The following is a 26,139-nucleotide window of genomic DNA, read 5'->3' as shown; positions in this document are numbered from 1 at the left end:
CAGCAAGAGGAACCAGTTAATAATCTCACCATTTCACATCCACGAAAACCACATCAGGAGCATTAACAATCTGTCAGTTTTGTGCAAATAAACCATGTTTCTTTTCAAAAGACTTGCAGGCTGGGTGCAGTGGCTCATGCCTGTAATCCCAGCACTTTGGGAGGCCAAGGTGGGCGGATCATGAGGTCAGGAGTTCAAGACCAGCCTGACCAACGTGCTGAAACCCCATGTCTACTAAAAATACAAAAATTAGATTGGATATCAGTGGCTTACACCTATAATCCCAGCACTTTGAGAGGCCGAGGCAGGCGGATCATTTGAGGTCAGGAGTTCAAGACCAGCCTGACCAACAAGGAGAAACCCTGTCTCTACTAAAAATACAAAATTAGTTGGGCATGGTGGTGCATGCCTGTAATCCCAGCTACTCAGGAGGCTGAGGTAAGAGAATCACTTGAACCCGGTGGGGTGGAGATTGCGGTGAGCTGAGATTGCACCATTGCATTCCAGCCTGGGTAACAAGAGTGAAACTCCATCTCAAAAGAACACAAACAAGCAAACAACAAACAAAAAAACAAAAAAAAAAATACAAAAATTACCCAGGCATGGTGGCATGTGCCTGTAATCCCAGCTATTCAGGAGGCTGAGGCTGGAGAATCACTTGCACCCAAGAGGCAGAGGTTGCAGTGAGCCAAGATCGCACCACTGCACTCCAGCCTGGATGACTCCGCCTCACACACACACACACACACACACACACACACACACACAAAGACATGCACAGTTGCCCAAGCTCAAGGATATTAAAATCTAGCACATGAAACCCACTTCTAGAATAGATAATGAAATACTGGAACCACGGAAGTTTACTGGGCAAAGCACCTTTTCTTACCCATGCCTTATTATAGGAGGAGCTGAGGCTTGATTAGATGTGATGAGGATGTGCGAGAATAGATCCCAGGGCAAGGGCTCATTGCAGATGGCCTGGGGTAAGGATGTAGGAGAGTATACATCTCCCAGGCAAAAGGCACTGGGGTCCACAGAGCAGAACAGGGGCTGGTGGCTTCTGTGTGCCCTGCCTGGTCCTCTCGTCTGTGCCCTTTTGGGTGGCCATAGGAGAAAAGTAGTGGTCAATTGCAGAGTGATGGTGAAGGCAGCAGGTGTATCCTGCAGGCCTCAGGAGGTTGAAGTTCACTCCATGAGTGCCCCAGAGTCACAGAGGTCATGAGTATGGCCTGCCCCCATGCCCCCAGAGATGCAGGTGGAAGGTGTCCTTTCCAGAGACCTGTGCACACCCCCCTCCAACATGCTGTCTTCCATCTCTCCTTTAGCACACCTGACTCCAGGTTGGGGTTGTCTTCTCCTGGAGTACAGCAGGAGGGGCATCACAGGGTCCCCTCAGTCCTGTCTAAGCAACCCAGGATGGCATGGTCCCTTGGGCCTCAAAGACACCTGGGGAGGCCTTGGCCAGGAGAGCATGTGGAGGGGTCCACAAGTGCACCTTCTCCTCTCACGCCCTGGGCAGCCTCCCCGGGGGACAGAGAGACATGTAGTCTTCCAAACCAGTCTCCGCCATGTGCCTGGGCCTTTTCTCAACCACTGTCCTTGGTAGTGTCCTCAGGGAGCTTCTGTATCCTGTATCAGGTGGGATAGTGCTGCAAAGAAGAATAACACAAGTGAGGGGACAGTGCTGGGCTGCTGGAGAAGCCTCAGAAGAGGGGGCATGTGAGGAGAGATCTGAAGGAAGGGAGGGAGACAGCTCCACTTTCAGGCCAGGGGACAGGGAAGGGCCCTGAGGTAGGGACATGGCTGGGGATAGTGAGCATGGGGGAATGGCAGGACCTAAGTCAGAGAGGTAAAGCGGGGATGGTGGGGTGACCACATGGGGGCTCTGGAAGGGAGTCTCTTTCTGAGTGAAGTAGGAGCAGTAGAGAGTTTAAGGCCAATGAGTGACATGGTCTGCCTTGCGTTTTAAAAAGATCACTCTGGCTAGCACATACATGCCTGTAGTCCAGGCTATTTGGGAGGCTGAGGTCAGAGGATTGCTTGAGTCTAGGAGTTCAAGTTCAGCCTGGGAACATAGCAAGGCCCCATCTCTAAAAAAAGGCAACAATAAAAACAACAACAACAACACAAAAAACGAAACACTCTGTGATACTGTTGTTGGGCTCTCATCAGGATCCCCCTGCCTCTCCCCTGGCCTGCTTCGCCTGGGCCCTTCTGCTCCGCCTCTCCTTCCTTTTCCTTCACCCTGTCTCTGAATGCTCAGGAGAGCCCCTCACAGTTGGCCTGCCTGCCTCTGGCAACTCTGAAGGGACACCCAGTCTTTCCTGCCAGGCTCACCTCCCCAACATGCCACTCATTCACCCTGTAGGCCACTTGTTACTCACACTATCCTATTGTATTTCCTTTCTTGTCCCTGCCCTTTGCTGTAGTCCAGGCTTTTGTAGCCTTCTCATCTTCTCAGTCTGATCTTTGGTGCCCTCTCTACTCTACTCGCGCAGCTTCAGGTATCTCCTTTATTTCATGTGCCTTGTGTCTGCCTTGGAGTGTGTTAGCTTGCCCCTCTGACCCCAAGGCCCTGGAGCGCAGGGCTCATGACTTACTCTGCTCTAGGTTAGGGCCAGCCTACAGCTTAGCATACAGAAGGCTGTGGGTTGTGGATTGGACCTTGGAGTTTCCCAGGCCTTCTTGTCATATTGGGGAGGAACTATTCCTCTAATGCTTGGACTCTGGGGCCCCATGTGCTAGATTGTGACCCAAGGATCTGGCACATCTCCAGGACCTTAGTTGCCCTGTGGTAGCCCCTGAGCCAACAGGGAGATGGAGGTTAGGGTGGTAGTGGGACATAGTGGCAGGAGAGACCTGGGGCTCAGAGTTGGGGTGGGGATGGATACTTGGGACCCTTGGGGAGGCCCAGCAAGGCTAGCCCTTACCCCCTACTCTTGGGTTTCAGACCTGAAACTGCATCTGCAGAGCACTGACTACGGTAACTTCCTGGCCAATGAGGCATCACCTCTGACGGTGTCAGTTATCGATGACCGGCTCAAAGAGAAGATGGTGGTGGAGTTCCGCCACATGAGGAACCACGCCTACGAGCCACTCGCCAGCTTCCTAGACTTCATTACGTGAGTGTGCCTTGTAGTGCCTTCTCTTCTCACCTGGGCAGGACAGCTACACCTGCAGGAGCTGGCCCCAGTGTGGCTTAGGTCAGCTGCCTTTGTGCCTGTGTCATCTGTCAGAGCTGATGATAGCTCTGTTAGGCCAGCTGTCACGGGCCCTGCCTTCAGCGTCTTCCCTGATTGTATGTGTGGTCATTCAACAACCCTGGACCTCCAGGCCACCACCTATAAAGTGGGGTCACCAGCAAGTTTGCTATTGACTGAAGGTATGGTGGGCAGGCAAGAGTGTCCCACGCAGTAGTGCTGATGAAGCCCCTTCCCCCAGTCACAGAGATTGGGGTAGGGAAACCTGGGAAGGTGGGAGCCCTTTTTCTCACTCACCCTACAGCACCCAAATGGAACACTCACCAGGCTCCACTCCCCATGTCGAGGGTCCAGAGTCAGGGGATGAACAGAGCTCTGAAAAGCCAAGGACTTGGGATAGGCCCAGTCTGTCTGCTCTGACCATGGCCCTGGGTCTCAGGGAGATTGGGTCACAGTAGTGTTGGGGGGCAGGCTGAATGTCTAGCTGTCTTTCTCAGTTCTGATGCAAGCCCTTAGGAACTCAGGTGGGCAGGCCCCCATTCTTCCTACCTTTGGCTGTACCAGCTTCCTCATTGTCTGACCCTTGGGCACAGCTCTGGCTTCATCAAGTTCCTGGAGAAGCTGAGTGGAGGAAGGACCTTGGGATCTGCAGGCTGGGGGAGGGTACCTGGACTGGGCAGTCTCTGCTGGCATGTGTGTCTGTGGACACAGGGAGGTAGAGAGGACCCTTCTGCAAGGATGTCCCAGGAGCCACGAGCCAGGTCCTGGTGGACAAAGAAATAGCCTCAGCGCAGGTGGCTGCCCCACAGGGGTGGTGAGCAGAGGCATACTTGACGGCTAGCATCTAGGAGAGTGCCCTGCATTGGCACAGTGTGAGTGTGTGGTATGGGGAAGCATTTCCCTGAACTCTCTGGGTATTGTCTAGATTTTACCATTCCCTGATTATGGTGCCCCCACTCTCCTCCTTGGGACCTGGCATACCTGGCCCACTTGTCCCTGCAGGGACAGAGTTAGATGCCTGCTGCCTGGCCTGATTCTCACCCCCTGCATTTAGAAGCCGCTTTCCCAGGATCCACTTGCTCTAGTAAGTACTGCAGCCAAAGGGCTCCATTCTCAGGCAGGAGTCACAGGCTGGGACACCTGAAGGGCCAGGGAACAAGCCCAAGCTAGGAAGCAGGCTCTCTCCTGGCCACAGGCCTCCTTCCCTGAGAGCCTCCCTGCTGTCCTGGTGAGGCCCAAACTCACACTGCCCTGGCCCCCATCAAGGTATGCCAACATGTACCTACTGGGGCAGGAGGCTGGCAATGGGGTATCTCTTGTGCTGCTACATTAGGGGTCACATTGCAGCTCCCATCTGTTGATCATTCCCTGGCCTGGTCCTCTGTGTTCTTTGCCGCAAAGCCAGAGCTGAGGACATACCAGGAAGCAGTACATTTATTGCCAGAGCCCAGCCTGAGACTTGTTTGCACAAGGCTGCTTCAGCTTCCTAGTGAATGTTCTGGCCTTGCCAGCTAGGCTGGCCGGAGGAGGCCTGACCCCATGCCCATCCATGGTTAGAGGGTAGATTTTACCCATCCCATTGCCCACTGGTCCACCTGCCTGTGCAGCTAGCCCTTGGTCCTAGCCTGCTAGGCCTCGAGGGGAGGTCATCCTTGCTGCCAGGCGTGCATGCTCACCCTCTTGAGCATCCTCAGCTTGTTTCTGCCCAGCAGCTTCTGGCTGTACCTGTTTTGGTCTTAGCCTGCCAGGCCATGAAACTGGAGAGGACTCTGAGCGTGACTGAGGCCTCACAGCCGCCAGCTCTTTGCTGGAGGCTGGCAGCAAGCATCAAGGGTGCTTAAAGCAGCCAAGTGCTGTCCTGTGGCAGGCTCTCCGAATCTGCCACTTCCCACCCCTTCCATTCACGGGTGATTGTGGCTTACAGTCCTACCAGCCACTCACTTCTGCCCTCACTCAGGAGGAGCTCTGCAGTCACATGCCAGCCCATCAGGGCCTGTGTCTGCTTGGTCCATGACCTCGTCATCTCCAGTGACCCGCTCCTTTGCTCTTCTGCTCTGTACTTCAGCCACCCCCACTGATGCCTGCCCATGGCCATGTCACCACCTGGAACTGCTCCACCCCTGAAATTGCTGAATCAGGCACCCTCTCTACCCACAGCCTTCAGGCCCTCCAGCCCACTCTCAGTCCCTTGTGGGACACGGGTTCCGGACTCAGCAGGACACTAGGCCTTGCTTCCTCCCCTGCTACCCCTTCTGTCTTCATTTCCCGCCCTCCCCAGCTGAGGTTCCCTGGTCTATCATTCGAACACTCTTCTGCCAACATCCGCAGCTCTCTTGGCTGCCCAACTCATGGTCCCACCCGGCTGGCAGCCCCCCAGCCCTGGAAGAATCCCAGCAGCCTCCAGCCTGGAGCTGCCCTCCCCCAACCTCCACTGCCGGGAGGAGAGCTGGGGAAGCCAGCCTTGGGGCGGTGGGGGGGTCATCCTTGCTGCCAGGGATGCATGCTCACCCTCTTGGCCAGCCTCAGCTTGTTTCTGCCTAGCAGCCTCTGGCTGTACCTACTACACCCTGCAGCCCCCACCAGCACTTCGAAGACCACCTTCCCATCTTAAACACCATTGCTCTCCTCCCCCAGACTCCTTTTGGGCAGATGGCCCACCCTTCTTCACAAAGACAATACTGAAGCCAATATGCCTCCAGTGCTACGTCTACCCCCTACCCTCCGAGCTCCATTCCAATAGCAGAAGTGCCCTTCCTTTTTTCTTGGATCCTTCCACCAATGTTCTGAGTGTCCTCACCTTACTCCCTGGACCCTGAGTGGCCACTCATCTGCATTCCTCTCTGCTCAGGCACCTTTCCTTCCAGATTCTTCTCTTCAGCATCTAAGCAAGCTCAAATAATTAACAAACCATCTCGTGGGACTTAAACTATTACATTCACTGTCTGTTCTCTCATTTCCCCTCATCCCTTGAACTTCCAACAGTCCTGTCACTCCACCACAAGGCCCTGGCTAAGGCCACTCATGACCTTCATGTGGCCAAGGTCTCTAGGTGTGACCACTCTGCGGTGTCCAGCCCCCAGCCCCCTAGCCATTTCTTTCCTCCCATGATGCCTTTCTGACTTAACTCCTACCTCTCTGGCCACTCTCCCTTCTCCGTTCTGCCCCAGCAGGCCATCCCCAGTGTGTGTGTGGAATATTGCAGGAAAGGGTTCCAGAGGAGTCTGTGCCAAGGGAGCTCCCCCAGGCTGGGGTTCACGATTGGCTTCCCTGTAGAGGTAGCTAGTTTGGCTGAGGGGAAAATCATGTAAGGGAAGCATTGGGATAGGAAGTTTCTAGGATGAGGGAACTAGACATGTCTGAGTAGTAAGCATGGCACACCTGGCTCTGTGCCTCACACAACAGCCTCCAGGTGTGGTACCCACTGGGGGAAGGAGGAAGCTACCCTAGAAATACCCAGAGGAATATCCAGAGAGGAGAGTGTAGTCCTCCAGGCAGTAGAAGCATCAGCGAGATGCCCTGTCCTGGGTGTGAAGACCTGAGGGAACAGTGCCCTTACTGCCCACAGACAAAGTTGGCCCAGCTGGGGACAGAGGTTGGGACCATCCCAGAGGTCACCTTAGCTCCATCCCTCAGAGCTTCGTAGTTGCTTTTGGAGCTGCCCCAGGCTGGCTGGAGCAGGCTTCTGCCAGGAGGTGATGAAAGCAGGAGCTGGCCGAAGCTGCCTCTGCCCTTCCATGTGAGAGGCCGTGTCCACTGCTTTTGTAGATCCTGGCCAGCCATCAGCCACACACATAACCGGTACCTGCTCTGGGCCAGGCCCGGGGCTGGGAGGGAGATGACTGGATGCAGTAGGGTGGTACCAGTGATAATATAGACAGTGCCTGGATCAGCTTCAGCAAATGGAACTGGGGGTCACAGGTGGCTTCACAGCATTGGGAGGACTCCAGGATCAGGTGGGGATAGAGGCCACTTGAGAGAGTAGGTGGCTGGAGAAGAGGCAGCTGTCTAGCATGAGGCAGATGTCTGGCATGGGGCCGACAGCGTAAGTGAGATAGAGACCCTAAAGTAGACTGTTGTCATGTGTTCTTGAGAGATCTGGCTCAGTTTTGTGGCACTAATATGTTAATATGTCACCGTGCCCAAGCCCAGCCATTACCTTGCTATGTGACTTGGGATCGTGTCTATCAGAGTTTTTTGGTCTTGGAGGGGACCTTGATCTGGGCCATTCCATGATGTTTTCCCTAAAGAGAGTCGGCCCTGGAAGAGAAGTTGGGAGACTTCTTGTGGGAGGAGTGAGTATGGCCTCTGGGGAGTCCCACGTGGGCCTTAAAGGCCTTTGCCTTTGAATGAGTGAGCCTCCCTGGAGGGGGCCTAGCCCAGGTGCCCATTGGCAGAGCCTGGGCATGGGTAACCCACACCATCTGGGGGATCTGAGGGCCCATATTGCTCTTGTGTCAGGGGCCTCAGTGCCACCAGCCTGGAGTGGGCAGCTGGAAAGAGGCTTTGTCCCAGGACAGTGGCCTCAAATGCCTAATGGGCCTAGCAGCACATCTGTGTTTTTCTCTAGGATCTGTCACCCCAACCTTGGGGCCCTGCTTGGTCACAGAGGTTCATCAGGTCCCCTGAACCCCGCTCCCCTGCCTAGTTCCTGTCTTTGCTATCTATAGTTACTGTTTCTGGGTTGGTGGTGGGACTCTGCAGTTGGGGGCTGTAGGGCTGCTGTGGTTTTGGGGTCTTGGGCTAGACCTGGCTCCTGCCTTGAAGGAGTGCCAGCACTGCCACTCTTCTCCTGGGCCTGGGGGAAAGCATGCAGGAGCTCTTTGAGGCCTAGAAGGCTCATACCAGGTTCGGAGGACCCAAGTGGGCTTCAGGGGAGGTTCGGAGGACCCAAGTGGGCCTCAGGGGAGGGACAGGATTTTTGTTTTTTTGAGGTGGAGTTTCACTCTTTTCGCCCATGCTGGAATGCAGTGGCATGATCTCGGCTCACTGCAACCTCTGCTTCCTGGTTCAAGTGATTCTCCTGCCTCAGCCTCCCAAGTAGTTGGGATTATAGGCACGTACCACCACACCCGGCTAATTTTTTGTATTTTTAGTAGAAACAAGGTTTCACCATGTTAGCCAGGCTGGTCTCGAACTCCTGACCTCTGGTGATTGCCCACCTCAGCCTCCCGAAGTGCTGGGTTTATAGGCATGAGCCAAGAGGCAGGATTTTTATGAGCAGGTTAGAGCTCAAACTATCTCTGTTGATCTCTGTTGGGGCCACACCTCACTCATCTTTTTTTTTTTTTTTTTTTTTTTTTTTGAGATGTAGTCTCACTCTGTCGCCTGGGCTGGAGTACAGTGGCACAATCTTGGCTCACTACAAGCTCTGCCTCCCAGGTTCAAGCAAGTGTCTTGCCTCAGCCTCCGGAGCAGCTGGGATTACAGGTGTGCGCCACCACGCCTGGCTAATTTTTGTATTTGTAGTAGAGACAGGGTTTCACCAAGTTGATCAGGCTGGTCTCAAACTCTTGGCCTCAAGTGATCCACCCGCCTCATCCTCCCAGAGTGCTGGAATAACAGGCATGACCCACCGTGCCTGGCCTCATCTTCTATTTATTTTATTTTTTTGAAACAGGATCTTGCTCTGTTGCCCAGGCTGGAGTGCAGTGGCGTGATCATATTTCACTGCAGCCTTGATCTCCTGGGCTCAAGTGATCCTTCTGCCTCAGCCTCCCAAGTATCTGGAACTACAACCGCATGCCACCACACCTGGCTAATGGATTTTTTAATAGAAATGAGGTCTTGCTATGTTGCCCAAGCTGGCCTCAAACTCCTGAGCTAAGAGATCCTCCCATTTCTGCCACCAAAAGTGCTGGGATTACTTGTGTGAGCCACCATGTCTGACCCTCACTTATGTTGATACATAGGGGAAACTAAATTTTGAGAGGTGGACAGGGCTCAGAAACAGTGATATTTCTTTTCACTTTCCACCCTGCACAGGGCTCTGCAGAATCCAGACGTAATTAAGTACAGATACTGTCACTAGCAGCTCGCTGGAGACTCTGTTGGGGGCTGCAGTGGACAGGCTGGCAGGAGTACCCAGGCATCATGGCTGCCTCACTAGCACCCTCCAGGGTTGAGAAGCTGTGTTGTTCCAGCAGGTGGCACCAAAGGGCACAGCAGACGGGCAGGGTTGGCTAGGGACTCTGAAGGCTTCTTGGAGGAAATGGCTTCCAAAACTCCAACCCAAGACGTCTATGGGCCCAAGCTGAGTTTTGAAGGCATAGGGCAAGGGAGGGCCTCTGGGCAGAGGAATACAGACGGCCCCACCCCCACCCCACAAGGGCCTCTTTGGTCTGGCGGGCAGCCGGCCCTCCACTCCCCAGCTGTCTTCCCCTGGAGGGAGACACTGACCAGCTGGAACCTTATTCCCTCCTATTGAGGCCAAATGAGGGGAGGAATGGTGGAGTGGCTTTCTGGGGGCAGGGAGGCAGCTGGGAAGCCAGGCAAGAAGGAAGAGGATTTCCCTGCCTGCCGAAGGCCTCGGCCTTGGGAGAAAGGCAGACTGCTGGGCCAGTATCATCTCTGCCAGGCCTGTCCTGCCTCTCATCTCCTGAAAAATAGGATTCTGCCCCTCACTGGGCAGAGGAGAAAAGCAGGGCTGCAGCAGCAACAAGCTTATAGCCAGCCTGGGAAGGGAAGTGCTGGGCCTGGCACAGGATTGCCCACAATTGGCCTGGCTTGGGTTTGAAGAGGGCCTTGAAGAGGCTGCAGTGGTGTGATTGTGAGTGGCCCTTACCAGGCTCAGCATTTCCCCCACATAAACAGGTGCCCTGAGTGATGGGCACAAGGAGGGGAAGGTTGAAAAAGAGGAAACTGGCTGCTGGGGATCCCTCTGAGAAGATGAGACTAGATGGGGTGTCTAGAGCCAGGCGGGGGGGCCCTGGCCATGGGTGGAGGTGTGTGGACACTGGCCGTGGGGACGTGGAGCTCCTCTGCCTTGTGGTGTGAGAGGGCCTGGTGCTGGCCCTCTTTGGGTCTTATCTGCTCTGACAAAGGGGCTGGTAATGCTCGTGGTTGTGGGATTACTTGGATAAGGTAGGCCTCAGGGGTGTCCTTTTCTCTCTCTTCTCATCTGAAAGGGAGTGAGAGTTTAAGAAAGCATCCTTTGACTTGGGGGCAGGGGAATTGTAGCTGTCTCAGGGAGCACCATGGCTACATTGGGGTTGGATGGGGTGCAGTTGGAGTATTGTAGGGTGGCATGTGTGTAGCATGGGTTCTGGGGTTTGTGAGATGTTGGAGGCCTCATAGGCAGGAGGCGTATGTGCTGTCGAGGGTAGAAAAGATGCAGGCTGGAGCTGAAGACCAAGGCCCAAAGCTCTGACGAGCTCTGAGGTCCCTTACTCTGCCAGCACTGTGGGGTCGGGAGGAGGAGGCTGGCCATTTGGGCCTCTTGGCTTGCAGCTGCAAGTGGGCCCTGCCTGAGGCGCTCCGTTTGGGTTGGGAGTTGGGGACTGTCTCTTCTCAGTGCACATCCTGTAGCTGACCCAGCCAGATTGGGGGTGGAGAGAGGGCAGTTGCCTGGCCCCAGGCCCAGGAGAGCAAAGGTCTTTCCAGGGCGCCAGGCTGGGTGGGAGCTGGGAGAGTGTACAGCAAGCAGGGGGAGTGGGGGTCAGGCCAGGACAGGAGCTGGGGCCTTTTCCTCCTGCCGCCTTCCTGGAGGGCCCTGTGGGAGCTCCCCCAGTGGCCAGTGCTTTGAGCTGAGGCCTGGGCCCTGGGCTGCCACCTCCCCTCTTTCTTTCTTCAGTGTGGGGGAAGATGCCTCCTACTAAGGTCTTCCTTGGACAGCCTGAGCACTGGTTGCACAAGGTCCTGTCACAGGGCAGGGGCCTGGCTCTGGCCCACCCAGAAGCTAGGACAGAACCTGTGCTCAGTGTTCAGCTCAGAATAGCAGCCTCCACCCCAGCTTTTATTCTCCCATAGGAGCCCCGCCCTGACCTTGGAGGACATTCCCCCTAGGCCTCTTTTAGCTCCCTTGTACCCTGAGTTCATCTCTGGTGACAGACTGGAGGATAGTTGTGGCTACTGCAGCCTAACTGTAACCTGGGGCCCTCTCTGTCCTTCACTGCATCCCCACACAGGTGACTACACAGAACTTTGTGCCCCTTTGTAACTGGTTGGAGGCAGAGCCTTGTCTCTTGCCAAGTCTGAACTGGGCGGTCCCACCCCTCCCCAGCTCCACAGCCCCCTCTGCTGCCCATGCACCCCACAGAGCTGGCCTTCTGCAGGTCAGAGAGTGAGGGGCGCCTCGGCCTGGGATCAACCTGACCCAGCTTCTTGTTCAGGTCTCTGGGTCTTATCCAGCCCGTCCTGGGTGGATGCCCAGCCCTGGCCTCAGGCCCTAAAGGAATAGGGCAGTTCTCTATCTCTGGTTTGGGCTCTGCAGCTCTGCCTGACCTGGGCCTTCACTCCAGAGGACTCCCATTGGCTCCTTGCTGGCTTTCCCCGGAGAAGCTTCTCTCCACTCCCTTCTTCAGCCTTTCCTCCCCTCACCACCTTTGCCTCTTCCTCCTCTGTCCCCACTGAGGGACAGAGTGACCCTAACTGGATGGTGATTCCCCTGTGTACATCCTGCTTATAGATCCTTAGTGCTCAAAACAAAGCCAGGGCCCTCAGGGCCCAGCCTCTGGCCCCGGCCGGCTGCAGCTCCGTGCTGCCAGCTGCTGCGCTTTCTCTGCCTCTGCCAGTCCTGACCGTGCCAGTTCCTCGAATGCATCCGTCACTCAGTGAGTGCCTCCAGGCCTTTGCACATGCTGTTGCCTCTTCCTAGAACACGCTTTCATCTCCCAGCCCTTTAATCTCCCAGGCTCTCACACTCGTCACCCGGGCTGGGCTACATGTCTCACCTCCAGTACCCGGTTCCCGTGTCCTGTTAGAAGACTGTTCAAGCTGTGGCGTAGTTACTCATGTCCCAGTCCCTCACAGGGCATGAATCCCCTGCCCCTCAAAGGGAGGGGCTGTGTCTGTCCTATGCCCCTGGCAGTGGGGGTGGTCAGGAGCTTGAGAGGAATGTGGGCAGGGAGATGAGACATTGGTGCTTATCTGCAGCACCCATGAGTCAGCGCATATTGTTACGGGGCAGTGGCCTGTGCAGGGGGACAAGGGCATGGTGCTATGCCAAGACTTCCCAGCCCCCACCCTGATGGGCTCCCTGCTATTGCTCACCTCTTGTAGTTACAGCTACATGATCGACAATGTGATCCTGCTCATCACGGGCACGCTGCACCAGCGCTCCATCGCTGAGCTTGTGCCCAAGTGCCACCCACTAGGCAGCTTCGAGCAGATGGAGGCCGTGAACATTGCTCAGACACCTGCTGAGCTCTACAATGCCATTCTGGTGGACACGCCTCTTGGTGAGCCGCTGTGGTGGTCACGGGAGGTGGGCAGTGGTATCAGCATCAGAGCATCAGGGTGGGGTTTGTGGACCACCTGGGGGGTGACCCTGAGCCAGAAAGTGAGACCTGCCCACTGCTGCTTACCTTTGTCTCCGCTCAACCTCCTCCTCCCATTCTCTCCTCACTTTGCCCCTCTTCTGCTCTTGTCCTGTTGCTTTTGCTGGGCCAGGTAGGCTACCCCAAGGCCTGTCTGGGACTATCTCACTTTGTGAAGCTGTCTGATTTCCCAGAGTGCAGAGGGGAGCTGAGCTCATGGAGAAGAGTGAGAGAGAGGCTCAAATCTCTTGGAGTCCTAGGAGCTCCGACAGACTGTGGCCCCAAGCTGGAACCTAAGCAGAGTCAGAGTGGCTAGCTGCCTGTGAGGCAGAGAAGTGAAGCAAACAGTGTCACTTGCCTCCACCGAGCAGGTCCCCTGGGCCAGGTCAGACAGTGTCCAGCAGGATGCAAAGTCCATGTCAGAGGCCAGGGAAGGGGAATCAAGAGCTTCCTGCAGGGCCCAGCTTAGCCAGTACCAGCTCCTGCCTGCCTAGGAGGCTGAGGAGAAGGCACTAAGTGTCCTCACAGCCAGAGTCCTAGGCCTGGGGCACCACCTCCAAGAAGCCACCAGGGTTGAACCACAGGGCTCTAAGCTGCACTAGGTTCTCAGCTGAGAGGCCTGAGCCCTACCTGCTGACTTTGTCTGCCATGGACTCTCCCAGCAACTCTGAGCTGGTTCTGGGCTGTTCGTGGCTTCTTCAGTTTCTCAGTCTTTAAAGAAGAGATAGACCAGTGAGTCTGCAGACCCTCTTGGGGGATGGGGGTGCTCTATCCTGCTCTGACCTCTCTTTCCGACCCCACAGTGGGCTCTGGGTCACTGGTCCATGCCCTCCCTGCTGTTGGGCTCATTCCTTGTCCTAAGGAGGAGGCTGGTTTTCCAAGTGTGGGTACCAGGCCTTCTGGGGGATGTAGAGAAGTAGGCGTCAGGCCCCAAATCCACAACTGCCCCTCCAGAAGGGAGGATATCACGGCCTCTTATGCAAGCCTGTCTTTGGCAAGGTCTAAGCTTGGGTCTGTCCCAGCAGTGATTAGATCATGTTATGGCTAGCCGCCTCCTTTATAAATCAATTTTAGGAGCAAGGAGGCAGGAGAAGCCCAGGTCAGTGTGCATGGCCCAGAGCATTGCTTCTGCCACTTCCAAGGCAATACCCCAGGCTGGGGACCCCTCGATACCCAGCCCTATGGGCCTTGTGGCACGGGCCCTCTGTGCCCTGTAGGGAAGTTGAACATCAGGATTCTGGCCTAGGCCACCTGCCCACCCCTCACACCATGTCTTTCCTCCCCAGCGGCTTTTTTCCAGGACTGCATTTCAGAGCAGGACCTTGATGAGATGAACATCGAGATCATCCGCAATACCCTCTACAAGGTAATGCCCCACACAAGCGGTGGGGGATTGGCCTGCCAGTGGGTGGGGCTGTGGGAAGTGGTGGGGCAGTGATTTATGTGAGAGGTACTGGGACAGGACGCAGATACTCCAGGCTCTTATCCCGGTGGCTTATCTGCTTACTCTCTGGCTCCCATGCTGGGCACAAGGCTGTTTGGAACAGGTTCTCCATCCCATAGTACCTGTGGCGGGCTCAGATAAGATCAGCAGGAGTGGCTGGTGCTCCACCGCTGGCTTGTTAGAGCTGGCTTCTGGATGGCCGCTCCCCTCGCATCAAGGAGGGTCACGGGCCATCACCCAGGTCGTAACTCCTGGAACCGCCCTACTTAAGCTATTGCCTGCAAGGAAAGGCACTTGAGCAAAGGCAACAGTGTGCTCAGTTATGGTAGGGGGAGGGACCCAGCAAGGCATAGCCGGGTCCTCATGTCCCTTGTAGGTTGCCAAGCTTGGAGTCAGTACTGCTTCCCACTGTCCTTATCCCCTGCCTGCCTCTTGCTTCCCACCAGGCTATAGCATAGACTGGGCAACCCTGGGGATAGAAGGTGGGCTCAGGATTTCTGGGTCAGCACTACCCTGGCCCAGAGAGATTAAAGAGCCAGGGGACCAGAGAGGAGAGGAAGGTTTAAAAATGAAAAAAAGAGCCGGGCGCGGTGGCTCACGCCTATAATCCCAGCACTTTGGGAGGCCGAGGTGGGTGGATCACAAGGTCAAGAGATCGAGACCATCCTGGTCAACATGGTGAAACCCCATCTCTACTAAAAATACAAAAAATTAGCTGGGCATGGTGGCGCGTGCCTGTAATCCCAGCTACTCAGGAGGCTGAGGCAGGAGAATTGCCTGAACCCAGGAGGCGGAGGTTGCGGTGAGCCAAGATCGTGCCATTGCACTCCAGCCTGGGTAACAAGAGCGAAACTCCATTTCAAAAAAAAAAAAAAAGAAAAAAAGAAAAAAAGAAAAAAGAGCCCGAGACCAACTAGGTTAGGGGTGTTTGGGATAGACTGCACTCTGGCTGTAGTGAGGCGCTGAGCTATAGCACCAGGACCCTAGATGGGCTGTAGGCAGGAACATCCCAAAGAAGGGCTGAGGATGGCCCTGGCCAAGGTACCTGCTGACCTCACCTGTCTATTGGGTGAGAGTCCTCTCCTGCCCTGGTTGGAATGAGCTGGCTGACATTCAGCTGCAGCCTGAGCCCAGGCCGTCCAGTCTCCCTGCAGGGGCTTGGGCCAGAGCACAGTGAGGGTCTGGTGATAGGGGAGGGGCCTGCCTGGAGGTTTCAGTGGTGTAGGCAAGAAACCAGCATGTGCAGAAGGAAAGCATGGAACATGGGCCAAGTGGCAGGCAGTTTGCTGTGGAAGGACACATTCCAGATGGACAGGAGAGAGGTCTAGAAGAAGAGGCAGGCATGGGATCAAGTTACCCAGGGCTTTGAATGTAAGGCCAGAAGTTTGAATGTAGTCCCGTGGGCAGGATCAGCCAATGGAGGTTTCCAATAGAGGAGAGTCTGCTCAGAAAGCCAATTCTAGCCACAACGTGAAGAGCAGATTAGAGGGCCTGAGACCAGAGGTAAGAATATTGTCAGCTTCTTTAGTCTTCTGGAACTGGGAAAGTGTCATTCTCTTCATGTGAAAATGAGGAAACCGAAGGCTCAGAGAAGTAGGGTGGGTTACCTAAAGCGACATGATAAGTTGCTGGCAGCACCGGGGATCACACCTGGCTCAGCCTGTTTGCAAAAGTGAGCGCTCTCACCCATTCTGCTAATAGGGCGCAGGCCAGCCAGTTAGCTGAGAGCATGTGTGTGTGTTTGTGTGTGTGTTTGTGTGTGTGTGTGTGTACACATGTGCGTGCACATGCCTAGCTGGTCTGTTGCCGGGTTTCCTGCCTTGAGACAGTGTGAGGGGTGCGGCTGTCCCCCAGCCTCAACCTCACCCTCACCGGGGCTGACTGGTTCTAGCTGGAGTTGCTGTCGAGGGCTGCCCAGGCACTAGCTCGTAAACACAGACCCAATGCTGTGGGCGTTGTGCCAGGACTGCCAGCCTGTCAGGTGATGTCCCAGCCCGGTGGCCACAGATGGGAGATTAGGTGGACCCTCAGCTGCCCAGCGGGTGGGAACAGTAGGCAGCTGGTGCAGCAGCCGTGGACTGGCAGACTGCAGGGGACAGGGCAGGAATGGGAAGGTGACCTTGGTACCTGGGTTGCTGGGATCTTGCCAGTTTCTTTAGCTGCCCTAGCCTCCAGAGGAGAGTCCCACCAGCCTCACTGACCCTGGGGTCAGCCTCTCCTGGGATTGGTACACTTTGGCCTAGCAATTGGGTGGGTAGCAAGGCATGGATCCCAAGACCTGGTTGGTGACTTCCCCGACAGATAGGAAGTGCAGGCCACACTGGCGCAGGCCTTAGGATTTTTTTATATAGCCAGCTTGGCTGACCACAGGGAAGGAGGTGGCTGGGGACAGACCCCTAGAGGGACTGAAAGGTACCACGAAGCCATGGGAGGAGTTGGCAGCTGTATCTGCCACTCAGGTCCTCTGACTCCTGGGATCCTCTGTGTTGAGGTCAACTCTCTCTTCTAGGCTTCTTACTCCCTGTCCTGTCCTAGATTTTTGTTTTCTGTGATCCCAGAGGTCCCTCTCAGGCCTTCCCCTGAGTTGGGCTTGTCCAGCATTGCTGGCTAGGGCATGCCTGGGCTCACGGACTCCTGGGTCTCATCTTGTCTCTCTTGGAGCAGCAGAGCCTGAGCCCAAGTTAGCTGGTGGTTGGTGGAAAGGTCTCTACACTTTGGAGGTCAGACCTCAGTTGAAAAGCTTTCCATGCCGTCCAGCGCCCTTGCTTGCAACCTGGAAGTATAGTCTCTAGCCTGTGGAGCCAGTCTCTGAGCCCAAGCCAGCAGATGGGACCAGGGAGGTCTGAGTGAAGGGTGGCCATTACAAGGGAGCTCCCCATGGGGCCTGTAAAATCATCCACCTTCCTTGGCATGGAGAGGTATTGGGAAGAAGCCTGGCTGCTTTTGTGAGTTAGCATTGGGAGGGACCTGGGGCCTGGGCTGACCTCTTCTTTCCTCATGCCCAGCAGATCCAATTTGCTTGGGTAGGAAGTGCTTGTTCCCATCGGCAGCCCATGTGCCCGCCATTGTACTGTGCCCAGCTGACGTCTGTGTAGGCAATAACCATCCCTCAGCAGGAACTGGCCTGACAATTTGGTTCCTGCTGTGATGCTGAGGGGCTGCCTGGAGGATGGGAGGAGGAGGTGTTCTGTAAGGGAGGATGCAGAGAGGGCCTGGGGCACTCAGTTCCCTCCATCCCTGTGGACTCTCGGGCGTGACCTTCCCTCACCAGCCCACGGACACCTGTTTTTTGTTGTTGTTTGTTTTTAGATGGAGTGTTGCTGTGTCGCCCAGGCTGGAGTGCAGTGGTGCGATCCTGGCTCACTGCAACCTCCGCCTCCTGGGTTCAAGCAGTTCTCTGCTTCAGCCTCCCAAGTAGCTGGGACTACAGGTGACTGCCACCACGCCCAGCTAATTTTTTTGTATTTTTAGTAGAGACAGGGTTTAACCATCTTGGCCAGGCTGGTCTTGAACTCATGACCTCATGATCCACTCACCTCGGCTTCCCAAAGTGCTGGGATTACAGGTGTGAGCCACCTCACTCAGCCACACCTTGTTTTCTGAGGCTGAGGAAGGGGAGGTTTGGAAAGATGTGGGGAAAAGAAAGGCAGAGCAGCAGGGGGACATCAGAGGATCCCCGCAAGCCTGGCCTTCTGTGAGATGAGGGGGTGAAGGAGACTGCAGCCTGAAGCAGACAGTCAGCTGGGCCCTTCCCTGGCACTCCTGGGTGGGAGGCTGTAGGCAGCTGCCACTTGGCTGATTCACAGAAGTGTTTCATGGGCTTTGCCATAAGGGCTGCCCTGGCTCCCCTGCTCTGGGTGTGTTTGTATCCACCTTGAAAAGGGCTGGGGAGGGGAGGAGGGAGCTCCAGAGCCTCCTTGCCTGTGCTGAGCAAGCTCCATGCTCTGCACAGGCCTACCTGGAGTCCTTCTACAAGTTCTGCACCCTACTGGGCGGGACAACAGCTGATGCCATGTGCCCCATCCTAGAGGTGAGTGCCTGCCTGCCCTCCTGCCTGCTGGTGCCCGCTAGCCCTGGCCTGGGGGAGGCTCTGCCAGCTGACTAGCTACTGTCTCCTTCTTCCTCCCTCTTTCCTTGCCTGTGCACCGGCTCCACAGTTTGAAGCAGACCGCCGCGCCTTCATCATCACCATCAATTCTTTCGGCACAGAGTTGTCCAAAGAGGACCGTGCCAAGCTCTTTCCACACTGTGGGCGGCTCTACCCTGAGGGCCTGGCACAGCTGGCTCGAGCTGATGACTATGAGCAGGTCAAAAACGTGGCCGATTACTACCCGGTGAGTACCCTGGCTGGCAGGATGGTGGGTGGGTGTGTTGTCACTGAGCACCCCCACCCAGCACCCTCATGCTCGTGCTCCCCCCTACCCTCCTGGCCAGGAGTACAAGCTGCTCTTCGAGGGTGCAGGTAGCAATCCCGGAGACAAGACGCTGGAGGACCGATTCTTTGAGCATGAGGTGAGTCTGCGGGGCCTGCTTGTCAGAGGAGGCCAACCTGATGGTTTAGACCTGACTCTGTGGCCATGGCCACCTGGACACTACATCTGCCTGTGTCTGCAGGTGAAGCTGAACAAGTTGGCCTTCCTGAACCAGTTCCACTTCGGTGTCTTCTATGCCTTTGTGAAGCTCAAGGAGCAGGAGTGTCGCAACATCGTGTGGATCGCTGAGTGCATCGCCCAACGCCACCGCGCCAAGATTGACAACTACATCCCTATCTTCTAGCATCCTGGCCCAAGGCTCTCAATTGCACTCTGTGTGTGTGTGTGTGTGGTCTGTGGCAAGCCTGTGGCTCACCTGCCTACCCAGGGTGTAGCACACTGTCCTAGCAGCTGCCCAGTTCCCCTGACCCTCTTGGAGACTGTTTGTAGGCCTGAAAAGGGGCTGGGCACTCCTCACCAAGGATGGACCAAGACCCCCTCCAGAGCAAGGAGGCCCCCTCAGCCCTGCGTTTACAGCCGATGACATGTCTAAGAAGCATGTGGTCACTTTCATGTTCCTCCCTAGTCTGAGAACCCTGGGGGCAGTGCGAGCCCCCTCTCGCCTCTGTGGGTCACTTCCAGAGCCATGGCCATGGGAAGGATAGTGTGTGTGTCCTTGGGGCCTGGGGGATGTTACTCCTTACTCCCTCCCTCAGCCCTGCCTCTCTGAGACAATAAAACTGCCCTCTCTAAGCCCAACTGTCTGCTGTCTCCTTTAGGCCCTAGTACCTCTCCATCACTCCTAACTTCCCTTGTGACCCCACCTTGCTAAGTACCCCTACCTAAGCCTCCACCTCCCTCCCTCAGTCGGCAGCCCAGATTCTTCATGGTTGGGAAGTCCCAGAAAGACAGCTCCTTCCTCTGCTGGAGGCTCAGATGCATACAGGCCTGGGGAGCTTGGGTGATGGCCCTGGAGGGACCCCAGCCTCCCCAGTTGCTTCAAGCAATTGGGATCAGGGTCATTACCCCCATTTCACTGTGAGGAAACCCATGATCTTAAATGATTTGCCTGAGGTCAGTGGAGGAGGGGAGGTGTGAACCACAGTCTACCAGGGGAGTCCCAGCCCCCATGCTGAGCCCCAGGAGTTGCCACCCTGTCACATGGCCACACACCGTATCACTCAGCCAGCCAGCCAGTCACTCCCTCAAAACATAGCATCTGCCCCATTCTAGAAGAAATAAAAATTTGTCTTCATTTAAAATGTGGCAATTGGAAAGTAGAGTAAGTGCTTCCCTGTAGCTTCGGGGTGGGTAGTTGGGGCCCTAATTCTTGAGCCAGTCAAGGGACAGTTGGGATTTAGCCCTCAATTGCAGTATTGAGGCACTGGTGCTCAGAAACAATCCTGAGAGGGTCCCCAACCCACCCAGTCACTCCTTAGTTTGCAGACACACTATCTGCAGAGTCCTGTGAAAGGCTGCTGTGAAGTCTTGCATGAGACTCCCATCCAGCAGAGTTCTCCAAGCTGCAGGGTAGAGCGTTGTGCCAGGAGGGTCTCTGGGCAGTGGAGAAGTGCAGAGGCTCACTGGGAAAGCTTGGCCTCACCGGGCCTGGATTGGGCATTGGCAGTGGGTGCCGGGTAGGGGTGGGATTCTTTAGGCAAGGGTCCAGGACAGACTTGGGGGATCATAATATGCTCAGGGTTTGCAGGGAAGAGCCAAGGGCTCATGGAGCCTCCTGTGCTGCAGTGACTGGGCCACAATGTGCACATGGCTTACTGAGCCACTGCTGGGGAAGGGCCTGGGCTCAGGTTTGGATCCCGGGCTGGGTCCTGTGGTGGGGTAGCGCCAGGCTGGCCAGGCTGCAGTGCTTGAGGCAGACAGTGACTGATGAAGAAGGTCTGCAGGAAGCGGCGCCGCAGGCCCTCAGGCAGGTAGTAGTGGATGAAGTACATGAGCCCCATGCCCTGGCCAGGGTAATAGCGGCGGCGGGGCTGAGCTGCCAGCAGTGCATCTATGATGTCATCTACAACTGGGCTGAGGTCTGGCATGGCCAGGCGTAGGGAACGCAGGAACTGCTCGTTCAAGTGCTCAATGTAGTCCTTGCCGTAGGCCTGCAGCAGCTCTTGGGGCAGACTGGCCAGCAGCAATTGTTTGCGCCGCTCCCAGCGACCCACGTCTTTCACTGACTCTGGGGAAGGAGTGGCAAGGTCAGAGTGGGGTCAGCTATGGGAGCCAAAGCCAGTTAGATCTATTTAACCCGAGCCAGGTCTCCAGCCAAAACCAGGTACCCAACCAAAGCCACGCCCATTCATCAAACCTGACCCTGCCCCCCGCCCCACCCCATAAGACCATTTCCAACTCTGTTCCCTATCCCCATCCCACCCCCAGCCCTGATTCCTACCTGTCCTGAAGCAGCCAGGCTGGATGGTGCTGACTTTGACCCCCCAGGGAAGGAGTTCACAGCTGAATATGTCCATGAGCAGCGCCACGGCTGCCTTGGAGGTTCCATAGGCCCCCAGGCATGGATATGGCATGTCCCCTGTGGATGGATTGGGAGTGGGGCAGCTCAGCCTTGGCAAGGGGCTCCCTGAGCCCTCCCCTACTCCAGGGGGCTCCTTTTTGCTCCTGTGGGGAGGGCACTCACCCGCTGGGCTGCCCACAGTCACGATGCGGCCCCTTGAGCTGCGCAGCAGGGGCAGGAGGCCCTTGGTCAGCTCAAGTGCGCCAAAGAAATTCACCTCCATGCAGCTGCGGAAAGTGGCCACTGGAGACAGCTCCGCATCGGCAACTACTTCATTGAGGCCTGCATTGTTGACCAGGCCCCACAGGCCTGGGGTCACAGAGCAGAGGAGGGAAGCCTCAGGTCAGCCCAAGAGCAAACCTCCAGTCCCCCCACCCCGTGTCCTTTCCACCACCCGGCCATGCCCTTTCCTGGTGGACACTTGCCACTGACCAGTGCTGGTGGTGTGGGCCTTGGTGAACTCTAGCACGTGGCTAATGTCTGCTGATTTGGTCAGGTCCAACTGCAGCAGCCTTAGGCGAGGGGAGCAGCAGGTACGCAGCTCGATGGCACCGGGGCTGTTCAACTCCATTACAGTGGCCAGCACCGTGAAGCCCATGGAGTCCAGTTTCTTGGCCGTCTCTTTGCCAAAACCAGAGTCACAGCCTGGCCAGGGCAAGCAGTCAGTGAACTCCACTGTGGCCCAGCCCAGCCTGAGACAACCCCAGAATCACCAGGGTCTAGATGGGATCCAGGCTCCTGCCTCTCACTATGTTGCCCTGCACACCCAAGCCACCAGCAATCAACAACCCTAACTCCCTCCCTAGGCCCATCTCTGACAGGCTTTGCCTCTCTAGCTGAACCCTGGGCACCAACTCCGTGACAGCTGTCATCTGCCTGACTCTCCATGGCTACCCCATCAACGTGGCTTACAGAAGAGGAAACTGAGACCTAGTAATGCTAAGTTGCTCCCCAAATTCATGCAGGTCAAGTCAGGGACAGTTCCAGGCCCCAATATGGTTCTGCTTGCTTGATTTTAGGCCACAGCTCACAGGCACAGTACTAGTACAGAGCACAGAGCCTCCCTTCCTTTCTTTCTCTCTTTTTTTTTTTTTTTGAGACAGGGTCTCGCTCTGTTGCCCAGGCTGGAGTGTAGTGGCGTGATCTTGGCTCCTCCCAGGCCCAAGCAGTCCTCCCTCCTCCATCTCCTGAGTAGCTGGGACTACAGGCATGTGTCACCATGCCTGGCTGGTTCTTAAATATTTTTTTGCAGAGATGGGAGTCTCACTGTGTTGCCCAAGCTGGTTTTGAACTCCTAGGTTTAAGCCATCCTCCCACCTTGGCCTCTTAAAAGTGCTGGGATTGCAAGTGTGAGCCACCATATCCGGCTTCTCTTCCTTTCTGACTGCCAGGCCTCTCTTCCCTTAATCTGGACTCTGAAGCAGCCCCTTCTCTAGTCCTGTCCCTTCCTGCCCTCTTGAAGCCCTTCTCTACCTAAGCAGCCAGAGGGATCGTTCCAAAAATGACAATATCCCTCTGTGGTGCAAACCTTTCCAAGGCTGCCTGCAGTCCTTAGAATGAAGCCCAAGCTCCCTGACTCAGGCCCCATACAACCTGAGCCCCACCTCCCTTCCCAGCCTCAACACCCTCTACTATTTTTTCAGGCTGGAGGCAAGCTGGAGGCCCATCCCCACTTCACCCAGACCCTTGGAATTCCAATCAGTGGCAACAGGGGTATTTTCTAAGCCCCAGACTACTTGCCTCCACAACAGGGACCATGATGGATGGAGAAGAGAACAGACCTACGTTTGAATCCTTTCCCACACCCGCCAAGTGTGACCAAGGTCAGTTATCACTCTTGGAGGTTTAATTTCTGTCTTTGGTATGCGGAGAGAAGAACCACCAGGCAGAGCCAGTGTAGGGGTCTGTAGTACTGATAAGCCCCTGACTCCTTGATTGTTCCCACGCTGATCCTGGCTCCATGGACAGCCAGTGAGGGAAGGGGAAAGGTTAGTGAGGTGGGAGGCTTTCTGCCCTGCCCCCCCTGCTCCCACCCCTGGCCCTCAACCCCACCCCTCAACCCCCACCCCCTTCTGAAACAGAAGCTGCAAAGCAACTCTTCTTCCTTATTCCTGGACCCCTCATTACTGTCTCCCCATCTCAGCTCTGTTCCCTCTACTGAGAACAGCACTGGGCAGGGGGCTTTGAGCAGGGCTTCGTGCAGCTCCAGCCCATGCTGACAATAGGTCCTTCCCAGGCAAGTCGGCCTTGGAGAGGTAGGCAAGCTGTGTGAGTGTGTGTGTGTGTGTGTGTGTACACACACGCATGCATGCATGCAGTTGCATGCAGGTCCGTCTCAGAGCAGACAGGCCCTCCCAAGGGAAATGGACCTCCCAGTTCTGACCTGAGCTGACCACAGTCCTCCGCTCCGTGATCCCAACACAGTCACCCACATCTTGCACACCCTCTTGCTTACATCCACACACTCAGATACCTGTACATACTTCCAGCCTGGCTGGATGTTCTCACAATGGGCTCAACTCCTACCACCCATTGGCTCACACATGTTGCACCTGCGTGCACACAGGCACCTGATCCTCAGCCCAAACTCTGACCCCACAGCTGAGCTCCAGGAATAGCCTCGGCAAGAGGTTCTCTGAGCATTCTTAGGAGGGGCAGGGGGAGTAGCAGCTCAGGCAGGCCCAAGACACAGTGTTCCTGGCAGGTGGGGCCGAGCCTGGTCACCTACTTTTCTTGCAGCCAAGTATTGAGAGACAGCCTCCGAGTGTTCAGGCCCTGGGAAGCTTGGAGACCTCCTGATGCTTGTACAGGGTAGGTTGGTGGTCCTCTCTCCCCTAACCCCAGCTTTGCAGTGATTGGGGGAGCCCAAGTCAGAGAAAGCATCCCTCCTCTCACCTCTTTCTCAGGCTCAAGGCCAGAAGCAGGAGCAGCAGCACAAAGGCCTGAGGTGAGATCTCAGGGAAGACCGCCTGGGTAGGCCTCTAGCACCTGCAGATGGCCTGGTCCTGTTCAGGTGGCTCACAAATTAAGAAAGCAGGAGGGGGTCTGCCCTGTCCCCAGAGGCAGAGCCCACATCCTGACCCCTGCTTCATACCAGTGGTGTCTGTTGGCTTTCCTTCCTCAAACCCCAGAAACTGGGATCCCCTGAGGCTTCAACCTGCTCCTGGAACCTGGGTCTCTCCTGTCCAGCCCAAACACTGCGCCATCTCCACCATCTTTGCTGGAGTGCACGGCCCTTGTGCCTCCTTCCCCCCCAACTCTGCCTCAGCAGTCTGACTTCTTACCTGATTCGTGGCCTCTCCCAAGGAAACCACCTCATGTCCCCCCCTCCCTGCCCCCACAGCTAGACTGGCTGTCCCCTAAAGAGGCCATGTGTACTCCTGCCTTAAGCCTTTGTTCCACATCCTTTCTCTGATCTGAGATACCTTTCATGTTCCACTTATCTCCACTCATCCAGTGCAAGGACAGAGCCCAGAGCACCTGTCCAAAGCCATGGGTGTTGGGGGAGAGACCAGGCTGCCCCTCCCCCCATGCAATGGAGTCAGTGCCCCCTGGCCTTTCTCCCCCTCCCCACTTCCGGCCGGGCCTCCAGCCCCCCTTCCCCTTCCCTCCTGCTGGTGACAGATTTATTCCCTGCTCCAGACAAAGGAGCTCAGCCAGGCGGCCAGAGGCACCTGAGCCCAGCTTTCCAACAGCTCCTTCCTGGGCACTGAGGACCAGGAGGGCTTGGGGTGGGGTGCCAGGTGCAGGCTCCAAACTGCTGCCTCAGCAGTTTGGCAGTGGGTGGCTAGACAGATCGCTGAATGTCCAGTTGCCCCTCATGGTGACCTCAAGCTTTTCCCAACTCCAAGGATCCCAGTCAGTGGGGGATGGGTGGGGTAGTTCCCCATCTAAGCTCTTCCCTCTGGCCCCAGGGAATGGGAGATGGGGTGTCTCAGGTGGGGGCGTCAGGCAGAATTCAAGGGGTAACGATCCTCCCTTCTCAAGGCCTCCGAAGCCCCCTGAGACTGCTCTCTTGGTAAAGGGCATGGCATAAACTCTCAAACTCCAGAAGGCTCCCTTTTCTCAGCCACCAGTCAGTTACCTTCTCTAACCTGCCCGCCCCCTGCTTCACCTTCCCTCCAACACTCCCCGCAGCAGCAGGTAGTGAACCCGGGCTTGCCGAGGTGCCCGGCGCTCCCTACTTGGCTCACTCCTTGCACCCAGGGGAGGAGAACTCTCCCAATCTTGCGCTGGGGAACCCGCCTTGGCCATGCCCATGCAGAATCAGTCCTGTAGTGTCCAGTCCCGCCCTCGAGCCTGGAGTCCCCGCGCTGCGCGCTCCGCGCACTCACCGGTGATGAGCACCGCGCGAGTGGCCACCGGCAGGCGCTGCGGGCGCGCCAGGCGGGACAACGCGATCCAGCCGGCGGTGGCCAGCACGGCGAGTGTGGCCAGCGGGGGCAGCAGGCGCTGGCACAGCCAGTCGAGCGCGGCCAGCAGCGCCAGCGCCGCCAGCAGCGGGCGGCCCAGACGCAGGTCTGAGCGCAGCAGCTGCAGCAGCGCGCGGGCAGCCACCAGCAGCCAGGCGCCGCCCGACGGCCAAAGCCAGCGCTCCATGGTGGCCCGGCGGGCTGGGCCGGGGCGGGGCGGGGAGGGCCGGGCCGGGGAGCTGAGAGCGAGCGAGTCGGGGCCCGAACGCGGAGTGCGGGGAAACACCGGCCTGGGGCGCGGGAGGGACACTGACTTTCTCTGCTAGCCTTCGGGCCGAGCTTATAAAGCGCCCTGGGGGCGGGGGAGAGGGCGGGACGCGGGCGGGGAGGGGGTGGGGCTTTCCTCCACTTCTCTCCCAGCACCCTCCTCAGGGCAGGTGCCCCCCCTTCCCCTCCCCCTCCACCAGATTCGATTTGGAAGAAGCCAGAACGAAGTCCCAAAGTTGCTGCGCTCGAGGAGTCGCCTGGCCGCGGGCCTTGCCAGGGAGAGGGCCAGTTGGTCCAGCCCGGGTGCCCGGCCTCCGCTCCCCGCCGCGCCCCCACCCATGCACCCG

General features: G+C 56.6%; 2 protein-coding genes across 2 annotated transcripts in view; one reads left to right on the top strand and one right to left on the bottom strand.

Annotated features, from left to right (window-relative positions):
* ATP6V0D1 (ATPase H+ transporting V0 subunit d1) overlaps nucleotides 1–19,351 on the top strand; it is a 43,492-nt gene extending 24,141 nt beyond the window's left edge. The window contains exons 2-8 of the mRNA XM_012468216.3: nucleotides 2,954–3,125; nucleotides 12,420–12,598; nucleotides 13,963–14,042; nucleotides 18,073–18,150; nucleotides 18,278–18,454; nucleotides 18,555–18,632; nucleotides 18,735–19,351. Coding sequence (XP_012323639.1) covers nucleotides 2,954–3,125; nucleotides 12,420–12,598; nucleotides 13,963–14,042; nucleotides 18,073–18,150; nucleotides 18,278–18,454; nucleotides 18,555–18,632; nucleotides 18,735–18,896 — 926 coding nt within the window. The 3' untranslated portion in view covers nucleotides 18,897–19,351. The remainder of the gene's footprint in view (nucleotides 1–2,953; nucleotides 3,126–12,419; nucleotides 12,599–13,962; nucleotides 14,043–18,072; nucleotides 18,151–18,277; nucleotides 18,455–18,554; nucleotides 18,633–18,734) is intronic.
* Nucleotides 19,352–19,819: 468 nt separating this feature from the next.
* Nucleotides 19,820–25,843, bottom strand: HSD11B2 (hydroxysteroid 11-beta dehydrogenase 2). The gene is made up of 5 exons (XM_021667066.2): nucleotides 25,448–25,843; nucleotides 21,546–21,758; nucleotides 21,237–21,422; nucleotides 20,994–21,131; nucleotides 19,820–20,780 (listed from the first exon to the last, which is right to left on the bottom strand). Exons 1-5 carry the CDS (start codon nucleotides 25,710–25,712, stop codon nucleotides 20,365–20,367), a joined length of 1,218 nt encoding a protein of 405 aa, XP_021522741.2. The 5' UTR covers nucleotides 25,713–25,843; the 3' UTR covers nucleotides 19,820–20,364.
* Between the last annotated feature and the right edge of the window lie 296 nt (nucleotides 25,844–26,139).

The sequence above is a fragment of the Aotus nancymaae genome, unplaced genomic scaffold (assembly GCF_030222135.1).
Source record: "Aotus nancymaae isolate 86718 unplaced genomic scaffold, 86718_ANA_hifiasm-v0.15.2.pri h1tg000030l, whole genome shotgun sequence".
Lineage (NCBI taxonomy): Eukaryota > Metazoa > Chordata > Mammalia > Primates > Aotidae > Aotus > Aotus nancymaae.
Note: the sequence above shows the minus strand (reverse complement) of the source record. Positions and strands in the feature narration are given on the sequence as shown.

What these genes read in the sequence shown, in the direction of transcription:
- HSD11B2 (XM_021667066.2), bottom strand. Translation starts at nt 25,712, where the DNA reads ATGGAGCGCTGGCTTTGGCCGTCGGGCGGCGCCTGGCTGCTGGTGGCT. An exon ending in GGCCCACACCACCAGCACTG is followed by an intron (nt 21,423 to 21,545) that starts GTCAGTGGCAAG and finishes CTGTGACCCCAG; the next exon opens with GCCTGTGGGGCCTGGTCAAC. An exon ending in GACTGTGGGCAGCCCAGCGG is followed by an intron (nt 21,132 to 21,236) that starts GTGAGTGCCCTC and finishes ATCCATCCACAG; the next exon opens with GGGACATGCCATATCCATGC.